This window comes from Oryzias melastigma, linkage group LG20 (assembly GCF_002922805.2).
Source record: "Oryzias melastigma strain HK-1 linkage group LG20, ASM292280v2, whole genome shotgun sequence".
Lineage (NCBI taxonomy): Eukaryota > Metazoa > Chordata > Actinopteri > Beloniformes > Adrianichthyidae > Oryzias > Oryzias melastigma.
The window spans coordinates 19,166,233-19,190,625 of record NC_050531.1 but is presented as its reverse complement, the minus strand read 5'-3'; the positions used below and the strand labels follow the sequence as shown (position 1 = coordinate 19,190,625).

At 38.1% G+C, this 24,393-nt stretch overlaps 3 protein-coding genes across 7 annotated transcripts; all 3 read right to left on the bottom strand.

The window, feature by feature from the left end:
- Positions 1 to 6: 6 nt before the first annotated feature.
- On the bottom strand, positions 7 to 17,567 carry LOC112151331 (vascular cell adhesion protein 1). 4 transcript variants are annotated; one of them, XM_036217431.1, is made up of 11 exons: positions 16,778 to 17,567; positions 16,058 to 16,208; positions 14,531 to 14,670; positions 2,504 to 2,593; positions 1,973 to 2,362; positions 1,524 to 1,826; positions 1,188 to 1,448; positions 946 to 1,030; positions 831 to 867; positions 718 to 753; positions 7 to 598 (listed from the first exon to the last, which is right to left on the bottom strand). In XM_036217431.1, the coding sequence occupies exons 4-11, from the start codon at positions 2,589 to 2,591 to the stop codon at positions 578 to 580; spliced, it is 1,221 nt and encodes a 406-aa protein (XP_036073324.1). In that variant the 5' UTR covers positions 2,592 to 2,593; positions 14,531 to 14,670; positions 16,058 to 16,208; positions 16,778 to 17,567; the 3' UTR covers positions 7 to 577. The 4 variants fall into 4 exon arrangements, with proteins under 4 accessions (XP_036073324.1, XP_024135956.1, XP_036073325.1 ...); XM_024280188.2 differs by lacking the exons at positions 14,531 to 14,670; positions 16,058 to 16,208; positions 16,778 to 17,567 and having other exon boundaries at positions 2,504 to 5,901; XM_036217432.1 differs by lacking the exons at positions 14,531 to 14,670; positions 16,058 to 16,208; positions 16,778 to 17,567 and having other exon boundaries at positions 946 to 992; positions 2,504 to 5,901.
- On the bottom strand, positions 7,081 to 12,487 carry LOC112151330. Of its 2 annotated transcripts, none has more exons than XM_024280186.2 (3): positions 12,253 to 12,487; positions 10,079 to 10,749; positions 7,081 to 9,888 (listed from the first exon to the last, which is right to left on the bottom strand). In XM_024280186.2, the coding sequence occupies exons 2-3, from the start codon at positions 10,417 to 10,419 to the stop codon at positions 8,901 to 8,903; spliced, it is 1,329 nt and encodes a 442-aa protein (XP_024135954.1). In that variant the 5' UTR covers positions 10,420 to 10,749; positions 12,253 to 12,487; the 3' UTR covers positions 7,081 to 8,900. The 2 variants fall into 2 exon arrangements, with proteins under 2 accessions (XP_024135954.1, XP_024135955.1); XM_024280187.2 differs by having other exon boundaries at positions 10,079 to 10,743.
- Positions 17,568 to 18,400: 833 nt separating the features above from the next.
- LOC112151332 (sialic acid-binding Ig-like lectin 5) lies at positions 18,401 to 21,442 on the bottom strand. Its single transcript, XM_024280189.2, has 7 exons — positions 21,192 to 21,442; positions 20,954 to 21,052; positions 20,469 to 20,831; positions 19,333 to 19,635; positions 19,071 to 19,155; positions 18,956 to 18,992; positions 18,401 to 18,608 (listed from the first exon to the last, which is right to left on the bottom strand). The coding sequence occupies exons 2-7, from the start codon at positions 21,039 to 21,041 to the stop codon at positions 18,534 to 18,536; spliced, it is 951 nt and encodes a 316-aa protein (XP_024135957.1). The 5' UTR covers positions 21,042 to 21,052; positions 21,192 to 21,442; the 3' UTR covers positions 18,401 to 18,533.
- Between the last annotated feature and the right edge of the window lie 2,951 nt (positions 21,443 to 24,393).

Sequence of the window (24,393 nt, the reverse complement as noted above, 5' to 3'; positions counted from 1 at the left end):
ATGACACATCAGCATTTTCATCAGTAAGAGGATTTCTAAATGACACACTGATACAAAACTTTCACCAGACATTACCATCAAACCACAAAACGAGATTATACATGGTATTTAGGAATGTCAGGTTGTTGAGTTGTCCTCTGTATAATTTAAACTTTAAGTTAGTATTTTTATTTTATCCTCTTCTATGGGGCCAGTCTTGTTTATCTGGACATTTTTGAAAACAAATGTTTTTTTGTTTTTCTTTACAACTGATGATGCTGTTCTGGTCTTGTCTTGTTTGGTCCACACGGTAACACTTTTTATGTTCTTCTGTACTAAAAAACTTCAGAATATATCAATTTTCAAAGAAAATGTCCATTCTTTGTCTGTCTCATTTGTGTAAATAAGCTAAATTGATGCTGTGCTGCATAATTTTTATTTGTTACAATGTACTGCACAACATTTACATTTAGTCACAAAGAAAAATATGTAATCTAAAGGGTCTTTTGCCAATCTTGGGATCTGAACCAGCCAACTGGCACTTCAACCTGGTCTGGTTGTAATGTCTGCAGATGTTTGGGTCTCCATCACTACTCCATCAGTCTTCTTCATTTGAGTCCTAAAATGAAACCACACAAGAACTCTGCTGTGATATCATTGCAACAAAAACTCTTCAGGACATAGACATAGAATTAATATTACTCTCAGAAAACATAATGATCTCAAATATCTGCATACCTGTATTGATTCAGCAGGAGTATGACTGTGATGATCCTTAAATTATTAGAATAATATAGTCAGTTCTCAATATATTACTCTTGCATTACATTATTCCAAGCAGTTCAGTTTACCTTCTCAGGTTTGTTGTAGAATCTGCATTGAAACCAACTGAAAGAAAAAGAATGAGAGTTAAATGCAGAAGAGCAGCTGATCTGAACCATTACAGTTCTGGAGAATTGATCTCACCTCTGAAAAATGATGATTGCTGCACAAAGCATTAAGACTCCCAGAATCTTCAATGAAGCAAAGACGACCCCAAACTGCTTAGTATCTGTAATGAGACATGAAGGTTTTTATATACTATAGTTCAGGTTGTTGAAGTTTTTCTAGAATGAGTTCATGTCACCTGACTCCTGCAGTTGAGAACAAATATTAAAAAACTCTAAAAGTCTGAAAGACACAATTCTAAAAACCATTTCTCCATTTACCTTCAACTATCAGATCAATCTTTGGAGATGTCTGGCTCCCCAGATCATTTGTGGCCACACAGTAAAAAGCTCCTCCTTCTGCTGGATTCAGGCTGTAAAATTCTCCTTCAGCTACTTTCTGGTCTCCATCTTTGCTGCTCCTGAACCAGATGAAGTTGATGACCGCAGGTTTAGCTCTGCTGGAACAGGTCATCTTCACCCAGATACCTGCAGATACTGAAGCTGATGGACTGATGGATACTGAAGTGTCCTTAGGAGCATCTGAGGAAAATGTGACACACAGGAACTTTATTCATCAGAAGCAGCTGAAGTGTGATGTGCTGACAGATCACTGACATGAAACACTGAGAGTCTTTAGTGTCTCTGCTGTCTTTGGTGGTCCTTCATTCACAGGATATCTGGCAGAACATCTGATGGTGAATCCATCATGAGTGTCTGACAGAGTGATGGTCTTCTGGATTTTAGTTGTAAAGCTTCCATCTGTGTTTGTCTCCGTTTGTCTCTGAGAGTCTGCTTGGAGATTCCAGGTGAGTTCAGGAGGGGAGTGAGGACAGGGAGTGGGAGCCGAGCAGGTGATGGAGACAGACGACTTCTCCTTCAGATCAGCTGGGATTTCAATGCTGGGACTCTGAGGAGAATCTGTGCTTCAAACACAGAAAAAAACTCATCAGATACAAACACAGGAACTGTAAATGTTTGGAATTTGTTATCTAACAAATTTGTTATTTTCCTCAGTAAGAAAATAACTAAGGTCACTTTAATTGTCTAGGGAAAATGTTTCTTACCTTGAATTTTTATCTCAGTTTTACAACGATCGACTGCTTCAAATTCTCCATTTTCAATCCTAAAATAATATATTTCTGTATATTTTGTGGTCAGATTAGAAAACAAAGTGGTGCAATTTTTCTGTGTCATGTTTCCAATGATCGTCATTGGATAGATGTTTTCCTTCTTCCTGCTGTTGAAAATCACATTGTTTGGATTTTCCAAAAAAGCAGGATTTTTTTTAATCCACAGTCCAAAGATTTCTCTGCTGTTGTTAAACTTCTGTCCTTTTTTCCCTGGTGTAGTTTCAAAGCTACATGGAATTATCAAACAGGATCCACTCAGAGCTTCCAGCTTCTTTGGTGCATTAATGTGAAGGTGTGATGCTTCTCTACATTCAGCCCAAAGTCCTGTAATGATGAAGATAATGTGGATTTAATGATGAATTTTAAAGGTTCTACATGGAGCCCTTGAACAACATTAGAATGAAAAATTTCAAATCAGAAATCATTGAAAAAATGTGTGTAAATGAAAGAGAACAAACATCTGACCTGGAAGGAAGAAGACACTCAGGAACATGTAGACTGTCAGCACGTTCACAGACAGAGCTGCCATCAAACTCCTACATTCATCCTTCATCTCTGGGGGGGAGGAAATTTGTTTTTTTTTTTGGTTAGTTTCATAAAAGTACATTTGCATTTTTTTTTACCAAATCATTTTAGGAAATAGATACAAACCGTGTTTTGTTAAAAAAAACAAAACTAAATCCAGAGATTAACGCAAGAGATTATCACGATGTAGATCGGGTTACCAGCTCACAGAAAAACTCAGAATTCAAAATGGCAGTCCAACACTTGTCTGAAATAGACAAATTCTTCCTACTCAGAGTGTGAAAGAGGAAACTGACATGTTCACACCTTAACGTTGTCGGGGTTATTAGGCTTCACTTAATGCTGAAGAACACTTAACTCTGCAAGAGTCTGCAACACTGTGAGAAATTGTTTAGGTTTGTGGCAAAGCATGTAAGTGAATCTTGAACACCAATAGTACCAAAGAAAATTGAATATTGTGAGCATTATTCATTTGTAGTTGTTAAATCTGAATTTGTGTTCTACAGTGATCTGAACAGATTAAAGTAAAGAGGATAATCAATGAGGACTTCTTTTTGTTACTTGATAAATAATCTGCATCTTATAAGAAATGAACAATGATGTGATGGCTGCAAAAGCAGCCACACCATGAAGTCACCTGTTCCTGGAAGGCACTGTGGGTGGAGCCTGGCCAGCAAGAAGAGGGTCTCAGCTGGACCAAGTCGCTTTAATTGGACTCAACCACTGAATTTAAAGAAAAGTATGAATTCACTTTGGAGTTTCTTTTGTATTCAGTTGTGTTAGGTTTATTTACCTCTTACATAAGATTTGTTAAATTATATGTTACTTATTTAAAGTTAATTTTGGTTAAGAGGGAAAAAAACTGATTTTGTTTTTGTAATAAGTTTCCTCATTTGTCTTAGTCACCCACCCTTTTTGGGGTTTTGGTTTGATCAGTTAGTGTACATGTTTCCCTCTTGTATTTGTCTGGAGGTCATTTATCACGTTGAGTTGAAGTTTGTCGTCTGTTGACCTCTTTTATGGGCCCAGTTTAACTCTACTTATTTTTGTAAATCAATTTAGCAATTATTTTCAAAAGAAAACATCTGTGCTTCGCTCATCCTTCCGCTTGGCTCCTCACAAATGACAACTATCTAAAAATAAATATGAATCTAGACCCTTTCCAAAAAAAAGCAAAAATCCTGAAAATGTGTATTCATTTCTATGATTCAATTTAAAAAAATATCGTATTAACTTTAGTCCAAAATTAACTATTTACTCTAGCCTTTATAGTTTTATCAAAAAGTTTTTTAGCTGGTTATACATGCGTCATCTTATCCCTAAGTAACTCAATTTTATCCCTAAATTACTCAATTGTATTAAAAGCCTTCTTTAATGTCAAAAAATACAGCTGATATGCTCTCTGATTTCTGGTTCCAGGTAAACACCAACAAACACAATCTGTCTTATAGGGGCCCTACCGGGATTTTTCTTAAGCCTTTCAGAGTGAACTATATTCATTAATATGATTGTATATTACCTTTGAAACACTAAAACAAATTATTTATGGAACATTTTTATGGTTACTAGTAAGCATAAAAATGTTCCACTAGTGAACTAGTTCTATTTTTGGCATTGCTAGTTAGGCTTAAAACAGCCGGATATCAATGATATCTATTAAATGATGAATCTATTAAATGATAACACGCCTGTGTGACCGGGAGTTCGGGGGTGGGGGTCTTAAAGGAACGTTTTTATAGTAACAAACACCTATTTGAGCTGGAATTTATTGAAGACAGGACACAACTGGAAGATATACAGTATTCTGCATTAAAAATGAAAGGTTTTTTTTTGCTGATTACCACTTCCATATGGAAAAGATCTATGAAAAACATATAAAAGATCTACATGACTTGTAGCACTAATTCTTGTATCACATTTACATGAATTGTATAAGGCTTATAAGCCCAATATATGAGAAACCCCTGAAAGTGGCCACTTTGATTCTTTTCATATACGACATTAAAAAGCATTATATGTTTAACTTTTAAAAATGATCTATGTGGTATATAAGAAGCATAAAAGGTAACTGTGTGTTCTATACATGGGTCATATATATTTTGTACTTTTTTCTTATACTCCAGACATATACTTTTCATATATGACATTAAAAAGCATTATATGTTTAACTTTTAGAAATTGTCTATGTGGTATATATGTGTTCTATACATGGGTCATATATATTTTTTACTTTTTTCTCATATGTCCATTTCCAGACATATACTTTTCATATATGAAAGTTAAACATTATATGTAAGTTTTCTGCAAGTACAATAAATATTATTTGGAGGGAAAATAAGTTTTCTTTGTATGTTATTTATACTTTTATTATACGTGATTTAATTCAAATGAGTAGGCTCTGCGGCAGGATTCTTCCTTCAGTTAAGAAATTAATATGTATTTATAGTGTAGATTTTAACAATATTTAAGATTACATTTTTTTAAGAAAAACATACAAAATTGGTACTTACAAAGGAGTGTATTTTCAAAGGCAAAACATTGCAACTGAAAATGTCATCAAATGCAACAGTGCTATGCAACGCAATGCAACAACTTTTACAGAACGCATCAAAATAAACCTGTGACAAGAAAAATTTACCACAAAAAGCAAGTTGACTCATGGAAACAAAAAGATCTGCTTTAGAAATCAGAACAACAAGCTCATATGCAACCTGAACAGAGGGTGAAATGGTTAAATAGTCCATCCAGAGGCGGGACATCTTCAGCAGTGCTCACTGACAGTCTGTTTTTCAAATCCTGAACTTTCTTAGAGGAAATCAGCATCCAGCTCCATCACAATCTTCTGGGGAAACTTCAAAAGTGCACTTCAGTTCAGGGGGGAAGGTGAAGTTCAAAGCATGCATGAGTCCAAATAACCTGGCAGTAACACTGTCCAAATCCTGTAGGACCCCCTGACCTTCAAGCACATTGTCAATGTCCTCTGGTGTGTCTCTCGCATCTGTTGGTCTCTCAGCAGATATGCCCACCGTGGTCTCTTCAGCTGAGATGTTGAAGATGTTGATGCTCTTCTTCCTGCAGTCACAAACAAAATCATATTAAATAAATGGCAGTTGGAAATATTTAAGTACATAATGAAGCTGATAACTAAGTGTTATTGAAGTACTTCTATTTAACCTTAGTATTTTATATAAGTTTATATATTTTTATTTTCTAACTGTAGCTGATTTGTTTTTTGTCCCCTATGTAAAAGATTCCTTAATCTTAATGGGACTTCCTGGGGAAATAAAACTTAATCATCCATCCATTTTCCTGATCGCTTTGTCCCTTTCGGGGTTCGCGGGGGTGCCGGAGCCTAACCCGGCAACTGATAGATGAAGGCGGGGTTCACCCTGGACAGGTCGCCAGTCTGTCTCAGGGCCTCAATCACACACCCATTCACTCTCACATTCACACCTAGGGGCAATTTAGGATCACCAATTAACCTATGAAGCATGTTTTTGGACAGTGGGAGGAAGCCGGAGTCCCCGGTGAAAACCCACGCATGCACGGGGAGAACATGCAAACTCCACACAGAAAGGTCCCAAATCCCCCAGCCGGGATTCGAAAACTTAACCTATGAATAAAAATATTTGCTTTATTTAAGTCATATCATGTGGTTTCCTTAAAATAAATTGATGCAACAGCTTGTTCACTTTTCAACTCTGTCAAGTGATACTAAGGTTTGCTAATCAAACAGTTTTACAGCAAATTATACATATATAAATATATGCATATTTTAGAGGTGGGAATAGATTAAAAAAATTCACAAATTAATTGCATATCTGGAAAAAATGTATTGCGATTAATCGACAGGACGCCTGAGCGCGATTAAAAAAATATTAACAAATTAATTATGGTTTATTAATCACACGCGTTAACGCGTCAACATTCACGACCAAAAACGCGCTAACAAACAATTACTAACTTACACTTTTTTTTTTACAGCATGACTTACAACAAAACCGTTAAGAACAACTGACATCTTTCTATTAACATTACATACCATCTTTTTACTTTTTAAAGATACAAACATTTTAAGAGACCAAAAATTACTTCCTTTATAGTTGTACTTACCACAGATATTTTCAAGGTCTTCGTCCAGGCTGATGCAAATTACTTTAATGATGCATTCGCGCTAGGGCTGGGCGATATGGCAAAAAAAAAAAAAAAATCCAGATTTTTTCTATTTTATTTAAAGATTTCTTTAAAATAAATACAAATGGACCTTGTACTGCTACAGGTAATGCATTGCTGTCAAATGAACAGCTTCTAAATATCCGTGTTTTTATTTTGCCTCTGTGCTAAAATCTATAAAACAGAGCTTGTAAATGATTTTCACCCGAGACCAGAAATGAGGGAGATTGTTTAAGTTTAATAGCATGAATGACTGATAAAATTTAGTAAAGTCCTTTCCCTTTTAAAAACATCTCAAAGTGCTAAATGATAATAATATTAATAAAAACACCCTTTAACACATTTTCAAATGAAACTAAAACTTTTGTTATTTTTTGGATTACATATGTTGGGAGGTGAAACATTTTTCCTTTTTTGTGGTTTTATTTGCATGTCTTTTTTGTTTGGATTTTGTGCTGGATGTTTCACCTCTGAGACTGAATCCCAGATTGGACACATCTGGTGCCCAATCACACACCTGGTGCCCAATCACTGAAGTGACAGCCCTGCCTATAAAGCTAGAACTGGCAGTGAGAAGACTGAAAGAAGGGGCAGCTGAGAGTGACTGGAGGAGGCAACGATGCTCAGAGGTTTGCTGTGGCTGGAGGGGTTGCAGCAGAGACAGAGTCCTCTCTAAGATGAGGGGTAGTGATGGGATAAAGATACCTCAAGGAGTATATTGACACATTACACAAACTGTGTTGACACTGTGTAGGGCACTCAGTAGTGACCTCTGCTGTAGATCAGCATCTACATCATTGCAGGTAAATAAAATGAAAAGATGGAAGAAATTGCATGCTGTAAACCCAACATTAACCTTGACATCATAATCTAATATGTAAAATACAGCAAATGTATCTGTAATAAAATTGAGAATTATATTTGGCTTATGTATGGAATTTTGTTAACCAAAGTGTTCAATCATATGAAATAACACACTGAAAATTGATTAATTCATACATTTTTATTGAGGAATAAAAGTTTTTGGAGTGTCTTTGCTCCTAGGCGATTTCTCCTCTTAGACACCAGTTCTCCAGCCTTCGAAAATACACATTCACAGGGAACTGATGAAGATGGCGTGCACAGATATTTGAGAGCTAGTAGATATCAGTGTTAATTTTGACAGAGAATTTTAATTTAGTTTTAGTCATAGTCTTTTGACTAAAATAAGATTTAGTTTTAGTCGCAATTTAGTCATGTTAATTCTATTAATTTTAGTCAAGTTTTAGTCGACTAAATTACAGTAGATATTTAGTCGACTAAATTACAGTAGATATTTAGTCGACAAAAATAGAGAGTAATAGTAAAGCGTTTTTATGAAATGCAAGTATGAAAATATGAGTAACACACAGAGTTTTATTTGGAAAAAACATTTTATTTTTACTTTGCTTTCCAAACTTCTTTCTGCAAATTCAGCTTCAACAGCTTGAAACAAATTCAAAGAAAATAAATTATAATTCTGTCACATTTAAATACATACATAAAACTTTTATAGAAGAAGTAGTAGAGTGAAACAAGTTTTTTTTAATATTGTATAAACTATAGTTATGAGCAAATTAATTTGAAAACTTTTGACATGAAGTGTAGCCATTGAAAAACATTTTACTTCACTTTACTTTCCAAAGTTGGGATTTCTGTTTATTCAGCTTCAACAACTTAAGATATTTAAAGGAAATAAATTATAATTCCATCCCATTTATAATTAATGTGTGAACAAATGATTTTTTGAAGAGGTAGTCAAGCGCAACATGTTTTTTTTAACATTATTTAAACAATCATAAGCAAATGCATTTGAAAACATTTGGCATAAAGCATAGTCATCTAAAAAAATAAAAATAAAATACCTTTTTCTTCACTTAACTTGCCATTTCTGTTAATTTAGCTTCCACAACTTAAAACACATTTAAAGAAAATTAATTATAATTCCATCCCATTTATAATAAATGTGTGAAAATAAAACTTTAGAAATAAAAACATTTTAGAAAATTCTCAGAATCTGATGGTGCATATTGCTGCTATTCAAGGATGCTAAATTTATTTGTTCCGATTCATTTTCAGAAAAGCACTTCGTGCTAAAGTGGCCCTTGCTCTGTTGCACTTGCCTCTTGTGAGGTCACCTGTGACACTAAACACTCTCTGCAAAAGCTTGAGAAGCTGGCATAGCCAACAGGTCTAAAGCAAACGGTTTTAAGTTTTCATAAAGGGAGTCACTTTTTTCTAGCCAAAACTCTGTTCCTGTCTCACTGACGATGGGCTGTGAAAGCTCCTCTTTATACTTCCTGATTTGCTGCCTTATGTCGTTTGTTGAGAACCTCTTTTTAGGTGTTGAGGAAAATTTTGAAAGAAACCTGAAGACTGGCTTCTTCGATGAGCATGGTGCTACTTCTGGTTCCCCCTTGCTTTCATCTACATTCTCTTCAGACCCCTCCACCTGTTCTGAGTGTGCTGATTGCACCACATACTCCTCTGCCTGATCGAGCAGCTCCTGGACATTGTCACTAGTTACATTTACAAGAGTTTCACAAACACTGGGATTGACAAAGCAGGCAGCTGCTGCAAGTGGTGGGAACTTTTCATCATTAGGATCCAACATGCAAGCAAAACGGAGCCTTATACCTCCTTTCATTTTGCCTGCAAGAGTGGCAAGGTCTCGATAGCTGGTGTTCTCCTCAAAGTCAGTAAGGTGGCTGAGCAGGTCAAGGAGAGCAGGGACAACCAGGGACATAGACATGGTGTCACTTTGAAGGGTTTGTGTATGTTCTGCAAATGGCAGCAGTAGTTGTTGCAATGACGTCAGCTTTTGCCACTCACTGGGGAGTAAGCTGTCCCAGCCCATGTCATGGGCTATTTGGGAAACTGAGTCTTTCACTGCCAGGAGGCGTGTGATTATATTATATGTGCTTGACCAGCGTGTGGGGCAGTCATTCACAACAATCAGACCACACTTCTCCAAGAGTCTCTGTGTTGCAACAGAAGACTTGCGAAAGAGCTTCACCACCGACCTTGCTTTATCTACGAGTCTGTTGACACTTGCCTCCTTCTGAAGCAGGTGGACCACAAGTTGTAAGGAGTGCACCACACATGGTATGCGCTCCAGGTTGGTATTATGATACCTTAGTAAAGAAAAATAAAAAAGAACACACAAATGAGCACTTTTTAAAAATTGCATTCAACAAAAAAAAAAAAGTTGATTTAAAAGAGAAAAAAAAAAATCACTAAAAACATACCCTAACTTAAGTCATGAAATCACACATAAAGACTAAAATAAAATTTAAAGAAGAGTGATTTAAATAAATAGCTCACCGGAGTTCATCAGCTTCAGACTCTGAGAAATTTTCCATGGGATCCTCTGAATCATCAGAGCTGTCTTCCTCTTCTGATGTGTTGCTTTTAAATGCTGCCACCATATTACTCCCGTTGTCCGTTATCACTGCCATGACCTTCTCATGTGGTACATCCCACTCTTGCATACATTTATCCACACAAGCTTTTATTGATTGTGCAGTGTGAGGATGGGCTACCTCTTCAAGGCTCAACAAAATGTGCTCTGGTTTATTTTGTTCAGTGCAAAAGTAGCATGAACTAATAGCAATAAATGAAGCAGTCCAGTCCTTTTTTGTCCACAAATCAATCCCAATAGACATCTTTCGAGCAGCAGCCAACCTCCTTCAGAATGTTTGTTTTAGATCTTCATAGTGTTTGTCGATCAGGTTACTTATGCTAGTTTTCTTGGGAACAGTCATCTTTTTATCAATGGTCTCCATCATCTGAACAAAGTCTTCATCTTCAATAGTTGTGATTGGTAATCCTGTGCTTCCAATCCATTTAGCTATTGCTTCTTCTTTGCTCAGCTGCTCTTTTGAGTCACTCTTGTATTTCAAGACACTTTGAAATGCAGTTGAAATACTCAGTTGAGTAGCTTTAGCCTTCTTGGTACCCGGTGGCCCAATGTCATCATCCAGCGGCTTCTATAACTGTTTAAAGAAGGGCAGGAAAAAGGGGGGGATACTTAATTTTTTCACAACACCTGCTTTATTAAAAAGCTTGAGATGATTGTTTTAATGGTCACAAGTATTTTTTTCCCACCAAAAGTAACTAACTATGAAAGAATGCAACATGGCCAAATCTGAATTCTACTCCCAACCCCTATGCCCGTCCCCTACATTTTGCCAGCAAAAACAGAGAATTATAGAAAAATTGCATATTAGCCCCCCTGATCACTAAATAGTGTGTTTGCCATTTTGTAGCCCCCCCAATCACTACATAGTGTGTTCACCATTTTATAGCACTGTTCGAATCTACTAATTCCAAAATCGAATGCTGTCAAAATTTCCCAGAAGTCTTTACAAAAAACTAGCGTGCGTTGATGGTCACTGGATTAGCGAATATAGACTAAAATACATTGTGGTCGAACAATTTCGAACAAAAAACATGTTTAAATGCAATATTTGAATAAACCATCCACATTTTCACCATCAGAACACAATTGAGTCATTAATAAACATCATGAAATGTTTGTGTTTATTCAATTTCCACTTTGTGAAATTGGTGACATAATATATGGCGTTTAGAAAAACAAAAGAAAAGTAGTGAGCATCGTGACCGAATTACCTTTAAAACCCAGGGCACTATATAGGCCCGGACTATATAGTTCTTCTAGTAGTAGTGGGGTTAGGAGGGGAATTCGGACATAAGGTTGTGTCTGAATTAAATAATAATATATAATTTATATTCTATAAACTATAGAGTGCGGGACTAAATAGTGTCCTGTATTTTAAAGGTAATTTGGTCACAATGCTCACTACTTTTCTTTCGTTTTTCTAAACATCGAATATGACAATCAGTTTCACGAAGGAAAAATTGAATAAGTACAAATATTTCACAAGGTTTATTCATGACTCCACTGTGTTCTGAGGGTGAATATGTAGATGGTTTATTTAAATATTACGTTTAAACATGTTTTGTGATCAAAATTGTTCAGCCGCAATGTTGTAGTCAATAATCGCTAATCTAGTGAGCATCGACGCAAGCTAGTTTTTCGCAAAGACTTCTGGGAAATTTCGTGTGCACTTGAAAAAAATGTCGCTACATTTTCCACATATAGAAAATCTAGCGACAGTAGATTCAAGCAGCACTAGAAAATAAGGGGTGGGGTGGTTTTCCACTCGAGGACGTCACAAATAGTAACGGTCCGCTACGTTAGTATGGAGCTGCTGGCCCTTGGAAATGCACGTCAGTTTTATAGGGCTACAATGGTCACGCTAAAAGAAAAAAGCATCGGAGCGCACTCAAATGAAAGAAAAGCGCTTCTCCGCTGCTGCACAGCACCGGGGCTGTTTAGCCTGACGAGGGTAATCACTTAAATAAAACAATTTCAGATAATCCTACGCTTTATTAAATGCCTCAACAGTAGGAACAATATAGGAAAAAATTGGATTCGGCCAAATACGCTAGAAATAAAAGTGATGCATGCTTACCTTTGAATGGATTTCAGGGTGGCTCGTCTGCAGATGTCGCTTCAGGTTTGTCGTGTTTTTTCCCGTGATGGTCACTTCACACAACGCACACGACGTGTTGTTGAGGATCGCGTTGAAGGTAAAATTTGACCATCTATCTGCTCTTCGGGGCTGCACGGTGGCGCAGTGGTTAGCGCCTTCGCCTCACAGCGAGGAGGCCCCGGTTCGAATCCCGGCTGGGACCTTTCTGTGTGGAGTTTGCATGTTCTCCCCGTGCATGCGTGGGTTTTCACCGGGGACTCCGGCTTCCTCCCACCGTCCAAAAACATGCTTCATAGGTTCATTGGTGACTCTAAATTGCCCCTAGGTATGCATGTGAGAGTGATTGGGTGTGTGATTGAGGCCCTGTGACAGACTGGCGACCTGTCCAGGGTGTACCCCGCCTTCGCCCATCAGCAGCCGGGATAGGCTCCGGCAACCCCGCGACCCCGAAAGGGACGAAGCGGTTGGGAAAATGGATGGATCTGCTCTTCGTTTTCTACCCGGGGTAGACATTTTTAACCTAAATCACAGACACGCAATTCCTCGAATTAAGGTCTTCCCGGGCGGGCTGCAGTGTTCTGATAGGATCGCTCTGCATTTGCTCCCGCCCTTCTCCACAAGCAAGGAGTCGTTATGATTGGATGTCGTCTTCGAAGAGAATTTGTGTTTCGTTTTCATTCGTTGACGAAAATGTCAAACCAATTTAGTTATTATTTTCGTGTCTGAGTGGGATTTTTCGTTTCGTTTCGTTTTTGTTGGGGGAAAAAAGTCGTTGACGAAGACGATGACGAAAAGTTTTCGTCAACGAAATTAACACTGGTAGATATAGGTGTGGATATGTTTTCTGGTTGTTCTTCCAGTATTGTAATGGGTCTTGCGTTCTGAGTGTGTTTCCTTCGGCCAAGTAGCGTTGTACTTCAACAATGGAATCCGCTGTAGAATTGCTGTTCATTCTATTCTCCTGAACTTCCATGTCGAAAGGTGTCCAGAGATTGTGCCTTAGCAGATGAAAATGAATCATGTCACGTGATACTACAATAAACCACGTAAATATACATATAAACGGACAAAAGAATGTGTTTTTCTTACCTGAACTGGGTTCTGATCCATGTGAAGAGCTTGGTTCTTCCGCTGGGTCAGGCTCATGGCTCCTCATTTCAGCAGCACGCTCAGACTTCAGTCTCTTAACAGCTTCTGTTGCTTTTAATGGACTACAGAAGTCGACTGTTTTAAACCTGGGGTCCAAGAGTGTTGCCAGTGTCATCACACTGAGTGATTCCATGTTGCAGACGGACTCAGTCTCCTTTTCAGGTTTTCTGCCAGTTCTTGAGCAGCTGGTTTTGTTAGTGTTGAGGCTTGATGTTGAAGCTCAATGTGGATCATTCTCATCAAAGGAATCACCTTTGACCCTGAGACTCTTTTTTTCCTCAGATAGTTCTCTTGTGGCTTGTTCAAACGGAGGGAGCACCCTAAGCATCTCTTCAATTACATCAAAATCTTAAGGAGTCAGTGGAGTAATATCATTTCTCAGTGAGGCCAAAGACACCCAGACTGCCTCCTTCTGCTCAGTTATTCTCTCCAGCATGTGGTAGGTGCGGTTCCATCGTGTTGGCACCTCGTTTATTAACTTATGCACTGGTGTTCCCAGCTGTTGCTGTATTTGAGCAAGCTTTTCTTTGGCCGTGGTGCTTGATCGAAAGTATGTCACAATTTGCCGTGTTTTGTTGCGTATATCTGTTAGTGTTATAACGGCATTACACTACTTTTTTACAAGTAAATTGATTGAATGGGCAATATAAATAGTTTGCTGTATTTGCAGTATGCGAGCACATGAAATCATGTTAGCTGCTGCATCAGTGACAAGACACCTGACCTTGCTCGCTATGCCCCACTCCTCCATAAGGCTCCTTTTAGCCATGGCCAAGTTATCTGCAGTGTGTTTCTGTGGAAAATGCTGCACTCCCAAGACTGATGTATGCAAGTCATGGCTGTCTTGATCCACATTGTGGCAAGTAACGGCAAGATATGCCTCCATATTAATGGAGGTCCACATGTCAGCTGTTAAAGTAACAGCAATGGCACTCTGGAGGTCCTTTTTTGTTTTCTCCTTTTCCTACTCATATTTCTAGTCCACCAAGTCCTTGATGGACTGAAAATAACCAAACAAAATATTGTAATACCTTATGAATACATGCATGTCTGTCTTTCTATCCACAGTACTCATTAATTAATTCAACCATACATTTATTACACATACCTTCCTGCTTGGTAGAACATATGAGGGAGCAACAAGCTGCATGAGCGCCCTGAATCCCTCATTTTCTACAAGGGTGAGTGGCTGACAGTCTTTGATGATCATGTTGACCACAGCCTCATCCAACGCTTGCTTGTTAGGAACTGGAAGCCAAAAATAAATATTTTGTTTAAAGCTTGTTAAAAGAATGTAATTTTACAAATAATATTGCAGAGTTCCACAAAGCCTTTTGTGTGTAATTTTGAAAATTCAAAGTTTGTGAGAATGTCATCACAACTGTGGTACTCGCAGCAGGAGTGTCTGCCGACTCTTCACTGCCATGCCGAGCTCTATAATGCCTCAGCATTGATAACGTGCTCTTATTGATATAAGACAATTCAGTTGAGCAGAGCCGACACTTCACCCACAATAAAAAAAAAGTTAATTTATCTGAAAAAAAAAAATCCGACCTCTTGGTAGAAAAGAGTAGAGACACTGCATTAAGAACTAACAGTAAATAATGCCCAAAGGAGGATAAGATTTACCTTATTCTGCGTCAAAAGATCAAAATTATTCCAGACTTTGGAAAATTTCCTAGAACGGTCCATGAGTAGAAGCAATGCAAAACTCCAAAAGGCACAATAAACAGTTTACTCTCCATACAACAAACCCACAACATGTTGATGCAGTTCGGTTCCTTATAAACACAATTTGGCGCCGGTACATCCAACCGATACACTTCCTCTATCGGTCACGTGTTTCTTTTTGTTAAAGCGATACACGCACTGATACGGGGTTTCACACTTGTGCACTCAGCACAGTGCTGGCGCACCAGTGTTGCTCGTCCCATCACTAACGAGGGGCTGCGACATACACTCAGTGGCAGGGTGAGGAGCCCTGCCAGTGTGTGAGTACCCTTGTCCTGTACAGTGGTCCCCTCACTCTGCAAAGAGTCAAGTCCTGTTAGCCACGCTTCTGGGGACTGGATGCAGAGGCGGTTTTAGGCACGGGCAATACAGGCAGCTGCCCGGGGCGCCGATTCAAAGGGGGCGGCATCTCACCGCTTGGAGGAAAAAATAATCTGCGCAGCTATGATCGTCTACTATCTGACATGTGTTGAACGGCCTGAAATCAGCGAATTAGCGCCCTCTGCTAGTGCAGGCGCCCCTGTCCGCTGAGCAGTAAACGGACAGGTGTTTAGAGAGGGAGGGGCGGAGGGACAGTTCAGCTGCGGGTCTCTCCTAAACGAAGAGGACGGATGAGGAAGGAGGGCGGGGTCTACTTTGTAGAATGTTTTATTTAAGTATTAATGCGAATCAAGTCAAAGAATTGATCATATTTAATGATGATGACCAGTGGGCTTAATTTCAGCGAAAATGCATGATCCACAAATTGTTTATGTGTTTTTCTTTTTTCTAATTACGGTATAGTCCTTGTTCACATTGTAACTTCATAATTATTCAAAATGATTTTCAGTCAAATTTTAATTTCACAAGCTTCTACTGCATTATGAAGTATTACAAAATAATGTAGTAAACTAATTATATTTACCTGATTTGCTTTAAAGAGTGCTGGCCTGGAAGTCTTGTATCACTGGAGGGTCATGGACCACTTCATATCTTCTATTTGAGAATGTCTTTTCCATGTTCGTCTTCAGCATCACTGTGTTGATCCTTTCCTTACTTTCTGAAATGCTGGTTACCTTAAAAACAGGGGGCGGGGGGAAGACCACACATCGAATAAAAAGATCCTCATTTCCTTTTTGGTACTTTTAATCTAACATTTATTATCTGATCACCTCTATTTTAGCCACAAAAGACTCAGCTGTTCACTGACTAGAGAAGCACAAATGCATTAGAATATTAACTAATTTCTTAGACTTAGTACTGACAGGAGACAAAGCCTTGTAACTCTACCATGGTTAGACTCATTAAACTTAGCATGTTTAAAAGAATTGGAAAAACACTGGGTCAGTATGATAAAATGTAGCATTCAGAACGAAAAGGGGGAGGGAAAAGGCATGCAACATAGCTACATATTTCATATGACAAAACAACAGCAGCTTCCGTTTGCCCATTTTAGCTAACAGCAGCTAGCGCTAGCTAGAGAATGCCCGCGCTAGCTTAGCATTTGCGCGGGCATTCTCATCTCGTCACAAGCACTACTCTTTCAAAAAAAAGTGTTTGCTGCTCAAGTAAATTAATATATCCCATCCAAAGTAATTAACTATTATATACAATGGCAACCAAACATATAAAGAGTAGAAATTACCTTGTATCTGAGAAGTTCTTCAAAGCGAACGAGGGAAAAAAGACGAACTGGGAAAAAGGCTGACGGCAGTTTTCCCTTCTGCAGCTCAGGGGGCGGAGCTTACATACAAAACATGAAAACTTTATTTAAACTGAACGCGAATGACATAAGTGGATTAAAAATCTCTTGGAATTTAAACAATTCTTCAAGACTGAAACATGTTTGAAACAGCAACACAAAGAAATTACGTTTTATTTTTAAATGGCATTTTTAAAAGTTGAACAATCCTCCTTTTCTCATTTTTTTAGTTTAATCATTGTAATTTGGCACCTTTTTGTAATGGTAAATAATATAATTTGAAAATGTATGTTATTTACATTTTTTCTAAAATGATCTTTAAGTTAACTTAAACTGGTGTAGTATTTTATAAAAAAAATAAAAAATTAAAAAAACAGATTATTTGTGAATGAATTTATATACTGCTCACAAACATTAAAGGAACACTTTTTTAATTAGACCTGGCATGAATTGAATTAAACCTGTTTGATAATTTTCTGGTTGGTGAAGTAGCTGAGGGCCTCGCTAATCAATTTCAGCTGTATTGGTGTTCTTGGAATTAACAACAGGTGCACTTCAGTGGCAACAATTAGAAAACCCCACAACAGAACTCCTCATGTTGTTATAAACTGCTGCATCGGTACATTCCATTGAGGAAAACAACAGTAGAACAATGATTGGTACATTGTTGAATTGTAAAGACCGCATTGATGAAGTCTGCTCCCATTGGCTACCCGTCATCTGTCAATCAAACCCCCCATGATCTTGTGAGAGCAGCCGGTCAGTTAGAGGGCGATGACTTAGGGATGCCTGCGCGGGTGGTGTGGAAAGCCACGTATGAGAAAATCCGCGATTAATGCGTCAAAAAAATTGTCGGCGTCATGCACATGTCAAATTAACTCATAATTAATGCGACAAATCTGACAGCCCTAATTTTAACATAAAATTGCTATAAAAATAAAGAGCCAGAAAAGGGACTGTGGGCCTGAAGAAATACCAAGTGATAACTAAATACATCAACAAAGCACTTGAAGAATTGACTGAGAGCGTTACACAGTTTAGAAGAATGAAAACTATGCTCAAAATAAACGAGACAACAGGATCAATACAAGTGTATGACTTGGAACAACACTCAAAGACGGACATCCCATCAGCTAAATGTTATGTAATGCTGATGCTTTTCTCTCTTTGATAGGTTTTTCAAATGTAATATTCCATTTTTGTAGCAGAATTTCCTTTTTCAAAAACCCACAAGTTCCGAAGCTATGAAATTAATTTTTACAGGCAACGATTGACAAACCCAACCCCTTATGAGCTGCTCAACACACAGACTTGACGTCACAAGGCCTCCTCTGTGTGGTTATGTGACTCTTGACATGCTTAGAAAAGCAGTTCAGAACAGAGTCATACCAGGACTTCCAGATCATAAGTTCGTAGAGTTGAGCAGAGGAGCTTGAGTACTACATCCCTGTGTCTGCAGGTTCTGCTGCACCACATCCTGGACTGGACTTCCTGTTGTTCCCTTCAGTTTGCACGTGAAATAAAGCGCACAAAAGTGGTGTTGTTTTGTTTTTTAATCAATCAGAGTTTATTTTTTAAGATGAACAAACATTTCCTGGTTTGTGTGTTTTGTCATGGAGAAAACATTTTTATCCAAAATGACACAGGTATGTCAAGCTTGGGAGTTTTACACTGGAATAGCCAAATGACAGACCGCCCTTCAACCCAGCCTCTCCATGTCTTCAGATGTTTGGGTCTCCATCACTATGTTCTCATAGACTTCTTCTTTTGAGTCCTGAAATGGAAACCACACAAAAGCTCTGCAGTTATTTCATTGCAACAAAAAAGGGGAATTTAGCTCAATATAGGAAGTTTTACGTCCTACAAAGCAGCTGTATTTCATCAAAATTTGTAGTTACAGATTAGGAAGTTCTTGGTCAGTTTTTCCAACTTCATATGTTAAAATAAAATTCTTATTCCCCTCATTAAACATAATCCAGAAAATAACCTTAAATATGTGCTCATCTCTATAAAATCAGCAGGAGAATGAGATGGATTATCTTAAAAATTAAGAAGAATATAAAGTTAGCTGTCAATATAATGTTATTATTGTATTACATTATACCAAGAGGTTCAGTTTACCTTCTCAGGTTTGTTGGAGAATCTGCATTGAAACCAACTGAAAGAAAAAGAATGAGAGTTAAATGCAGAAGAGCAGCTGATCTGAACATTCACAGTTCTGGAGAATTGATCTCACCACTCAAAAATGATGATTGCTGCACAAAGCATTAAGACTCCCAGAATCTTCAACGAAGCAAAGATGACCCCGAACTGCTTAGTATCTGTAATGAGACATGAAGGTTTTTAGAAGCTATAGTTCAGGTTGTTGAAGTTTTTCTAGAATCGTGTCTCATCACTTCTGTAGTCCACATTCAGAGAGTCTAAAAGTCTGACAACACAGTTCTAAAAACACTTCTCCATTTACCTTCAACAATCAGATCTATCAGAACACAACTTACATGAAACACTGAGAGTCTTTAGTGTCTCTGCTGTCTTTGGTGGTCCTTCATTCACAGGATATCTGGCAGAACATCTGATGGTGAATCCATCATGAGTGTCTGACAGAGTGATGTTCTTCTGGATTTTAGTTGTAAAGCTTCCATCTGTGTTTGTCTCCGTTTGTCTCTGAGAGTCTGCTTGGAGATTCCAGGTGAGTTCAGGAGGGGAGTGAGGACAGGGAGTGGGAGCCGAGCAGGTGATGGAGACAGACGTCTTCTCCTTCAGATCAGCTGGGATTTCAATGCTGGGACTCTGAGGAGAATCTGTGCTTCCACATCAGACAGGCATGTTAGGAAGAAAGATGCTGCTAAAAAAACTCAATTAGATGGCAGCTTTTTGGAAAGTGAAATCAATAAACGCTGTTGAACTTCGTTACAATTACTCTCTAAAGCTCAGGGATGTTCTCATTTGTGTTTCCATCTTTTGAGACAAAAATGGAGGAGACGTCAAAACTGCTTTCCAAAGATCTTATGTAATATTAACAGAATTTAAAGACTTTACATTATGTATATGATGAAGTATTAAACATTTTGAAACACTAAAGTGCATTTTTTGGTTTGCTTTAAACTGCAAATATTCCATCCATCCATCCATCCATCTTCTTGACCGCTTTGTCCCTGTCGGGGTCGCGGGGGTGCCGGAGCCTATCCCGGCTACTGAAGGGCGAAGGCGGGGTACACCCTGGACAGGTCGCCAGTCTGTAGCAGGGCCTCAATCACACACACATTCACTCTCACATTCACACCTAGGAACAATTTAGAGTCACCAATGAACCTATGAAGCATGTTTTTGGACGGTGGGAGGAAGCCGGAGTCCCCGGTGAAAACCCACGCATGCACGGGGAGAACATGCAAACTCCACACAGAAAGGTCCCAGCCGGGATTTGAACCGGGGCCTTCTCGCTGTGAGGCGAGAGCGCTAACCACTTGCGCCACCGTGCAGCCCGCAAATATTCCAATTCAAGATAATAGTCTTCCTAAAACTATCAGTCTGTAAGTGAGGAGTTTACTAAAGTTACTGAACTAAATGAATCATTTGACGATGTTCTGATATCCTGAGGTACAGTCATACATAGTTAATGAAACAACTGTCTTACCTTTGACTGTGATGTCAACGGGATCACATTCAGCTTTATGGCTAACCGGTCCACGCATGATTCCAAAATAATACGTGTTTGAATGTTCGGTGGTCACATTAGATATAAGGGCCGTGCAATTCTTCTGCTTTAAATTCCCTGTAATAAAAAGTAAACCTCTGCGGTCACGCATCCTTCTCTCAAAATATTTAGGATTCAGAAATTCCTTAGTGTCTTTAATCCAAGCTCCAAAGGGTTCTCGTGTGTTTAAAAAGTCTATTTCTGGTTCAGCTTTGATGCTGCATGGGATCAATAAACAGGATCCAGTCAGTGCTTCCAGCTTCTTTGGTGCAGAGATGAGAAGGTCACATTGAGCCAAAACTCCTGAAAGAATGGAGATAATGTGGAGGAAAACCAGGTGTAAACTCCTGACTCACAAACCGAAGTGAAGCAACAAGATTAAACATTTAAAATTGTCTGTAAATGAAAGAGAACAAACATCTGACCTGGAAGGAGGAAGACACTCAGGAACATGTAGACTGTCAGCACGTTCACAGACAGAGCTGCCATCAAACTCCTACATTCATCCTTCATCTCTGAGGAAACTATGAGAAGTGGTTTATTAAGTACATTTGGTTTCCTCACCAACTCATTTAATGACAAAATATAAAAACAAATATGATTTTTTTTTAAATAATAATATTAACATCTTAATCCAGAGATTAACACAGAAATCTTTCTCACCTTGTAGATCGGTTGATCGGATCACAGAAAAAAAATTCCTAAAATGAAAGCAGAAGTCCAGCACTCGTCAAAAATAAACCAATCCTCTCTGCGCATATATGAAAGAGGAAGCTGATGCGTCTGCACCATTTTGCCTTAAATTCATGCAATCTTAAATAAAACTTTACTCTCCATCTGTCTGCTACTATTTCACTGTAACACTATAGTACGCTTCTGGTAGAAGAAAAAGAAAAATGCTTCAAAGTCAAGATGAGAGTTAAGATTTAAGAGGACCTTAGGCCTACATCGTACCACGAGTGCAGCTTCCATGCTCAGTTTTGGTGTGGGAGATCTCTTTTTTTGTAGTCTCATTTTCTGTCATTTCTTGTTTATGTGTTGATGACCACGGGAGGTTTTTTTTCCCATATTAGCTAATGTTTTTGCTCTGAGCTAATGTTTCCATGGGGGGTTTTGTGTTGTTGCAAAAATCTGTTGCAACATATTTTTTTAAATGTGGTTCAATACTAGTATTACCCCATATTTTTAACTGAGGATTTTAATAATAAAGAAAAAAAACTTTGGTCCACTGTTGTTGGTAGCAGTGGTAGATTGAATTTTCCAAAATAATTGTATATTTGCCAAAGATTTTGATGGTAAATTTTTCCAAATGTTTTCTCAAAATTGTTTCCCTCTATAAAGCATATGTGTAATGTTGTTCCTTTTCCTTGCTAGTTAACCCTTTAACACTACGTCAGTGACACTTAAACACAAAATCTTTAACATACTGTAACTTTTCAACCATTAAGACGATCATTGTAATTCCAGTAGATTCTGAAGGATAAAAGCGGCGCAAACTTTTAGTGGTGCAAGAAAATGGCGAGCCACATTGGAGCTATCCAGCCGTATAGTTTTTTACCCAGATTCCATCTAAAATGTGGAAAACAAAAACATACATGGATCGATTTATTCGCAGGTGAATGCATCAGAATGGAGCAGAGCAGGGAGCTTGTGGCCCACCTAGTGTGTTTTCACCTGCTGCTGATTCACAATAATTTGAATAAAGAAATATTCAGAAACAAAATTTAGAATCTTATTTTATTTATACTGTATATGTTCTCCATTATCAGAAAACTGGCACAAGAACATGTTAAAAAACACCAAAATCATAATTTTCATCAGTATCTCTTTTAGACCTTCCGATCTCTACATTTAGACCTTGACTGCAGCCAATATATTTTAATTGGTTTAGTCTAGAAGAGAATAAGCTTCTGCCATGTATCTTGTATTCCTCAAACATTTCAGAACTTGAAGTGATTGAGGATTCTAAAAAATGGCTCCCAAACTCCTGTCAACAGACATAAAACCAGTTGGAACTTGATCAGAATCCACAAATTTGACTAAAATTCTTACTAATGCTTTAAATATGACAGGAAAGAATGTCAAGTTCACTTGTGCAACAGCAGGAGATGACTTGCAAATGTTTTCTGGAAGAAAGGTGAGGAAGTTGCATTGATGTTTGTCGCAGCTCATACAAGCTTCTTATGGTGGATTGCTGTTCAGTCTAACTCCCTCAGAAGGGAGTCAGGGTGGTGGGAGGATTCTAGGATTACACATCGAGATGCTGCAACTTAATAACAGTAAAAAGGGAACAAAGAGGCAATGCATTATTTTCTTTATGAATTTAGTCATTAGTCATAAAAGCTATTAATTAATTTGGTAAGAAATGACAATAATAGTTTTTTTTAAAAACAAAACAAAAATTTAAAAAGAGGCAGGATAAGATGGTGGTGATTTGATTAAAAACAGTTATTTGACTAAAATAGAAACGTAAATTTGATGTTACATTGCTTATGAAAACAACAGTTTTTGAAAAAAAAAATTGTTATTGAAGAGTTTATTTTTGTTTTATATGTTAACATTTCCTCCAAAAAATCTATTTGGCCTGTAGTAGCATTAATATTTTTTTCTTTCTTAAAATTGAAAATGATATGTGTGTAGTTATAACTGAGTTATCTTAAATGCATTACCACCTCACCTGTACACACTAACCCTAACCCCTCAGTGTGAGATGCTAACACTAGAGATGCCTTAATGCACAAGTACCAACACACGACACTAGAGGGTAACCAAATAGGGAAAATGGAGGCTGACTCCACCCACAGCCGAAATGTGAAAATCCAGTCAGAGGAGTGGGGCCTAGGAACAGAGCTCTTATCATTCCTGGAGCTGCAGATCTTGACGTGGGACTTCTGCAATGATGTGGGACTTAAATGGTTTGACCAACCACAAAATTCACACTTCAATTCAACCTGTAGGGGGCAGCACACAGACGGTTTCATTTTAACATATTTTTAAGAATTAAACAAGTTTATTTTAATCTGACAAAATTTGGCAATGAACATCAGACAGCACTTTTAAAACCCCATTTATAGAGGTCAACAGCCAAAAAAAGTAGATTTATTCCGAGCTTGGTTACCCTTTTCTATGACAGGGTCTAATCGAGCTTAGTAGATTCTAAACTCTTCGATGCATGAAATAAGAAATTGATTTTGCTGTGCTGTGGCATAGTTTCTCCTGGCTCTTGCACACCAGGCCTGTTTTCCCTGTATCTTTTTCACATTTCCTGTATAAGGTGCACTGAGTCAGTTATACTGTAACATCTGAATTAGCTAAAGCTTTTGTCAAAACAGCCCTTACTGATAGATATACGCAGTCTGTGGCTAAAACTTGTACAGGAGACGCATGTGGCCTGCAGGACATATGAATGTTGTAGACGTTTGGAGATCCCGTAGAGTGAAAATGATCAGGCACATTTTTTTTCCACAGGCGTACTACAAGTCGCAAACACTTGTACAATACACAAGAGGACAGTAAAGATGAGACCCAGATGTGTCGTACACGTTTTTATCTTTTCGACCCTTCCAACTCTTACAGACTGTACAAGGAGTTCAACAGAGCTGTTCTCTTGATAAGTGCGTGCTTCCTGAGTGTTAGAAATGAGAAAATTACAGAGTGTAGTTTGTGCAGGTAGTTTACAGGCTTCCTACAGGCACTCACATATCTGGTGCACAAACGTGATATTTGGGTGGAGTCAGTCAGGGGCAAGTTCCTTTAGCATACTGGTGACTAAGATGTTTTGCAATGGCACCAGACAACAGCATCACCTGTACATTTTAACTACATGGTACTTACACAAGTTGGCTATGGAACAGTAGTCCACCAC

Excerpts from the sequence above, each read along its gene's own strand:
- LOC112151330 (XM_024280186.2), bottom strand. The coding sequence starts at position 10,419 with ATGTCTATTGGGATTGATTTGTGGACAAAAAAGGACTGGACTGCTTCA. Across the intron at positions 9,889-10,078 it reads TCTGAAGCTGATGAACTCCG|GTATCATAATACCAACCTGG; the intron begins GTGAGCTATTTA and ends TTCTTTACTAAG.
- LOC112151331 (XM_024280188.2), bottom strand. The coding sequence starts at position 2,651 with ATGCAAATGTACTTTTATGAAACTAACCAAAAAAAAAAACAAATTTCC. Across the intron at positions 1,031-1,187 it reads GATTGATCTGATAGTTGAAG|ATACTAAGCAGTTTGGGGTC; the intron begins GTAAATGGAGAA and ends GTCTCATTACAG. Across the intron at positions 599-717 it reads CTCCTGCTGAATCAATACAG|GACTCAAATGAAGAAGACTG; the intron begins GTATGCAGATAT and ends GTTTCATTTTAG.
- LOC112151332 (XM_024280189.2), bottom strand. The coding sequence starts at position 21,041 with ATGAAGGATGAATGTAGGAGTTTGATGGCAGCTCTGTCTGTGAACGTG. Across the intron at positions 19,156-19,332 it reads AAAGACTCTCAGTGTTTCAT|ATACTAAGCAGTTCGGGGTC; the intron begins GTAAGTTGTGTT and ends GTCTCATTACAG. Across the intron at positions 18,609-18,955 it reads TCTCCAACAAACCTGAGAAG|GACTCAAAAGAAGAAGTCTA; the intron begins GTAAACTGAACC and ends TTTCCATTTCAG.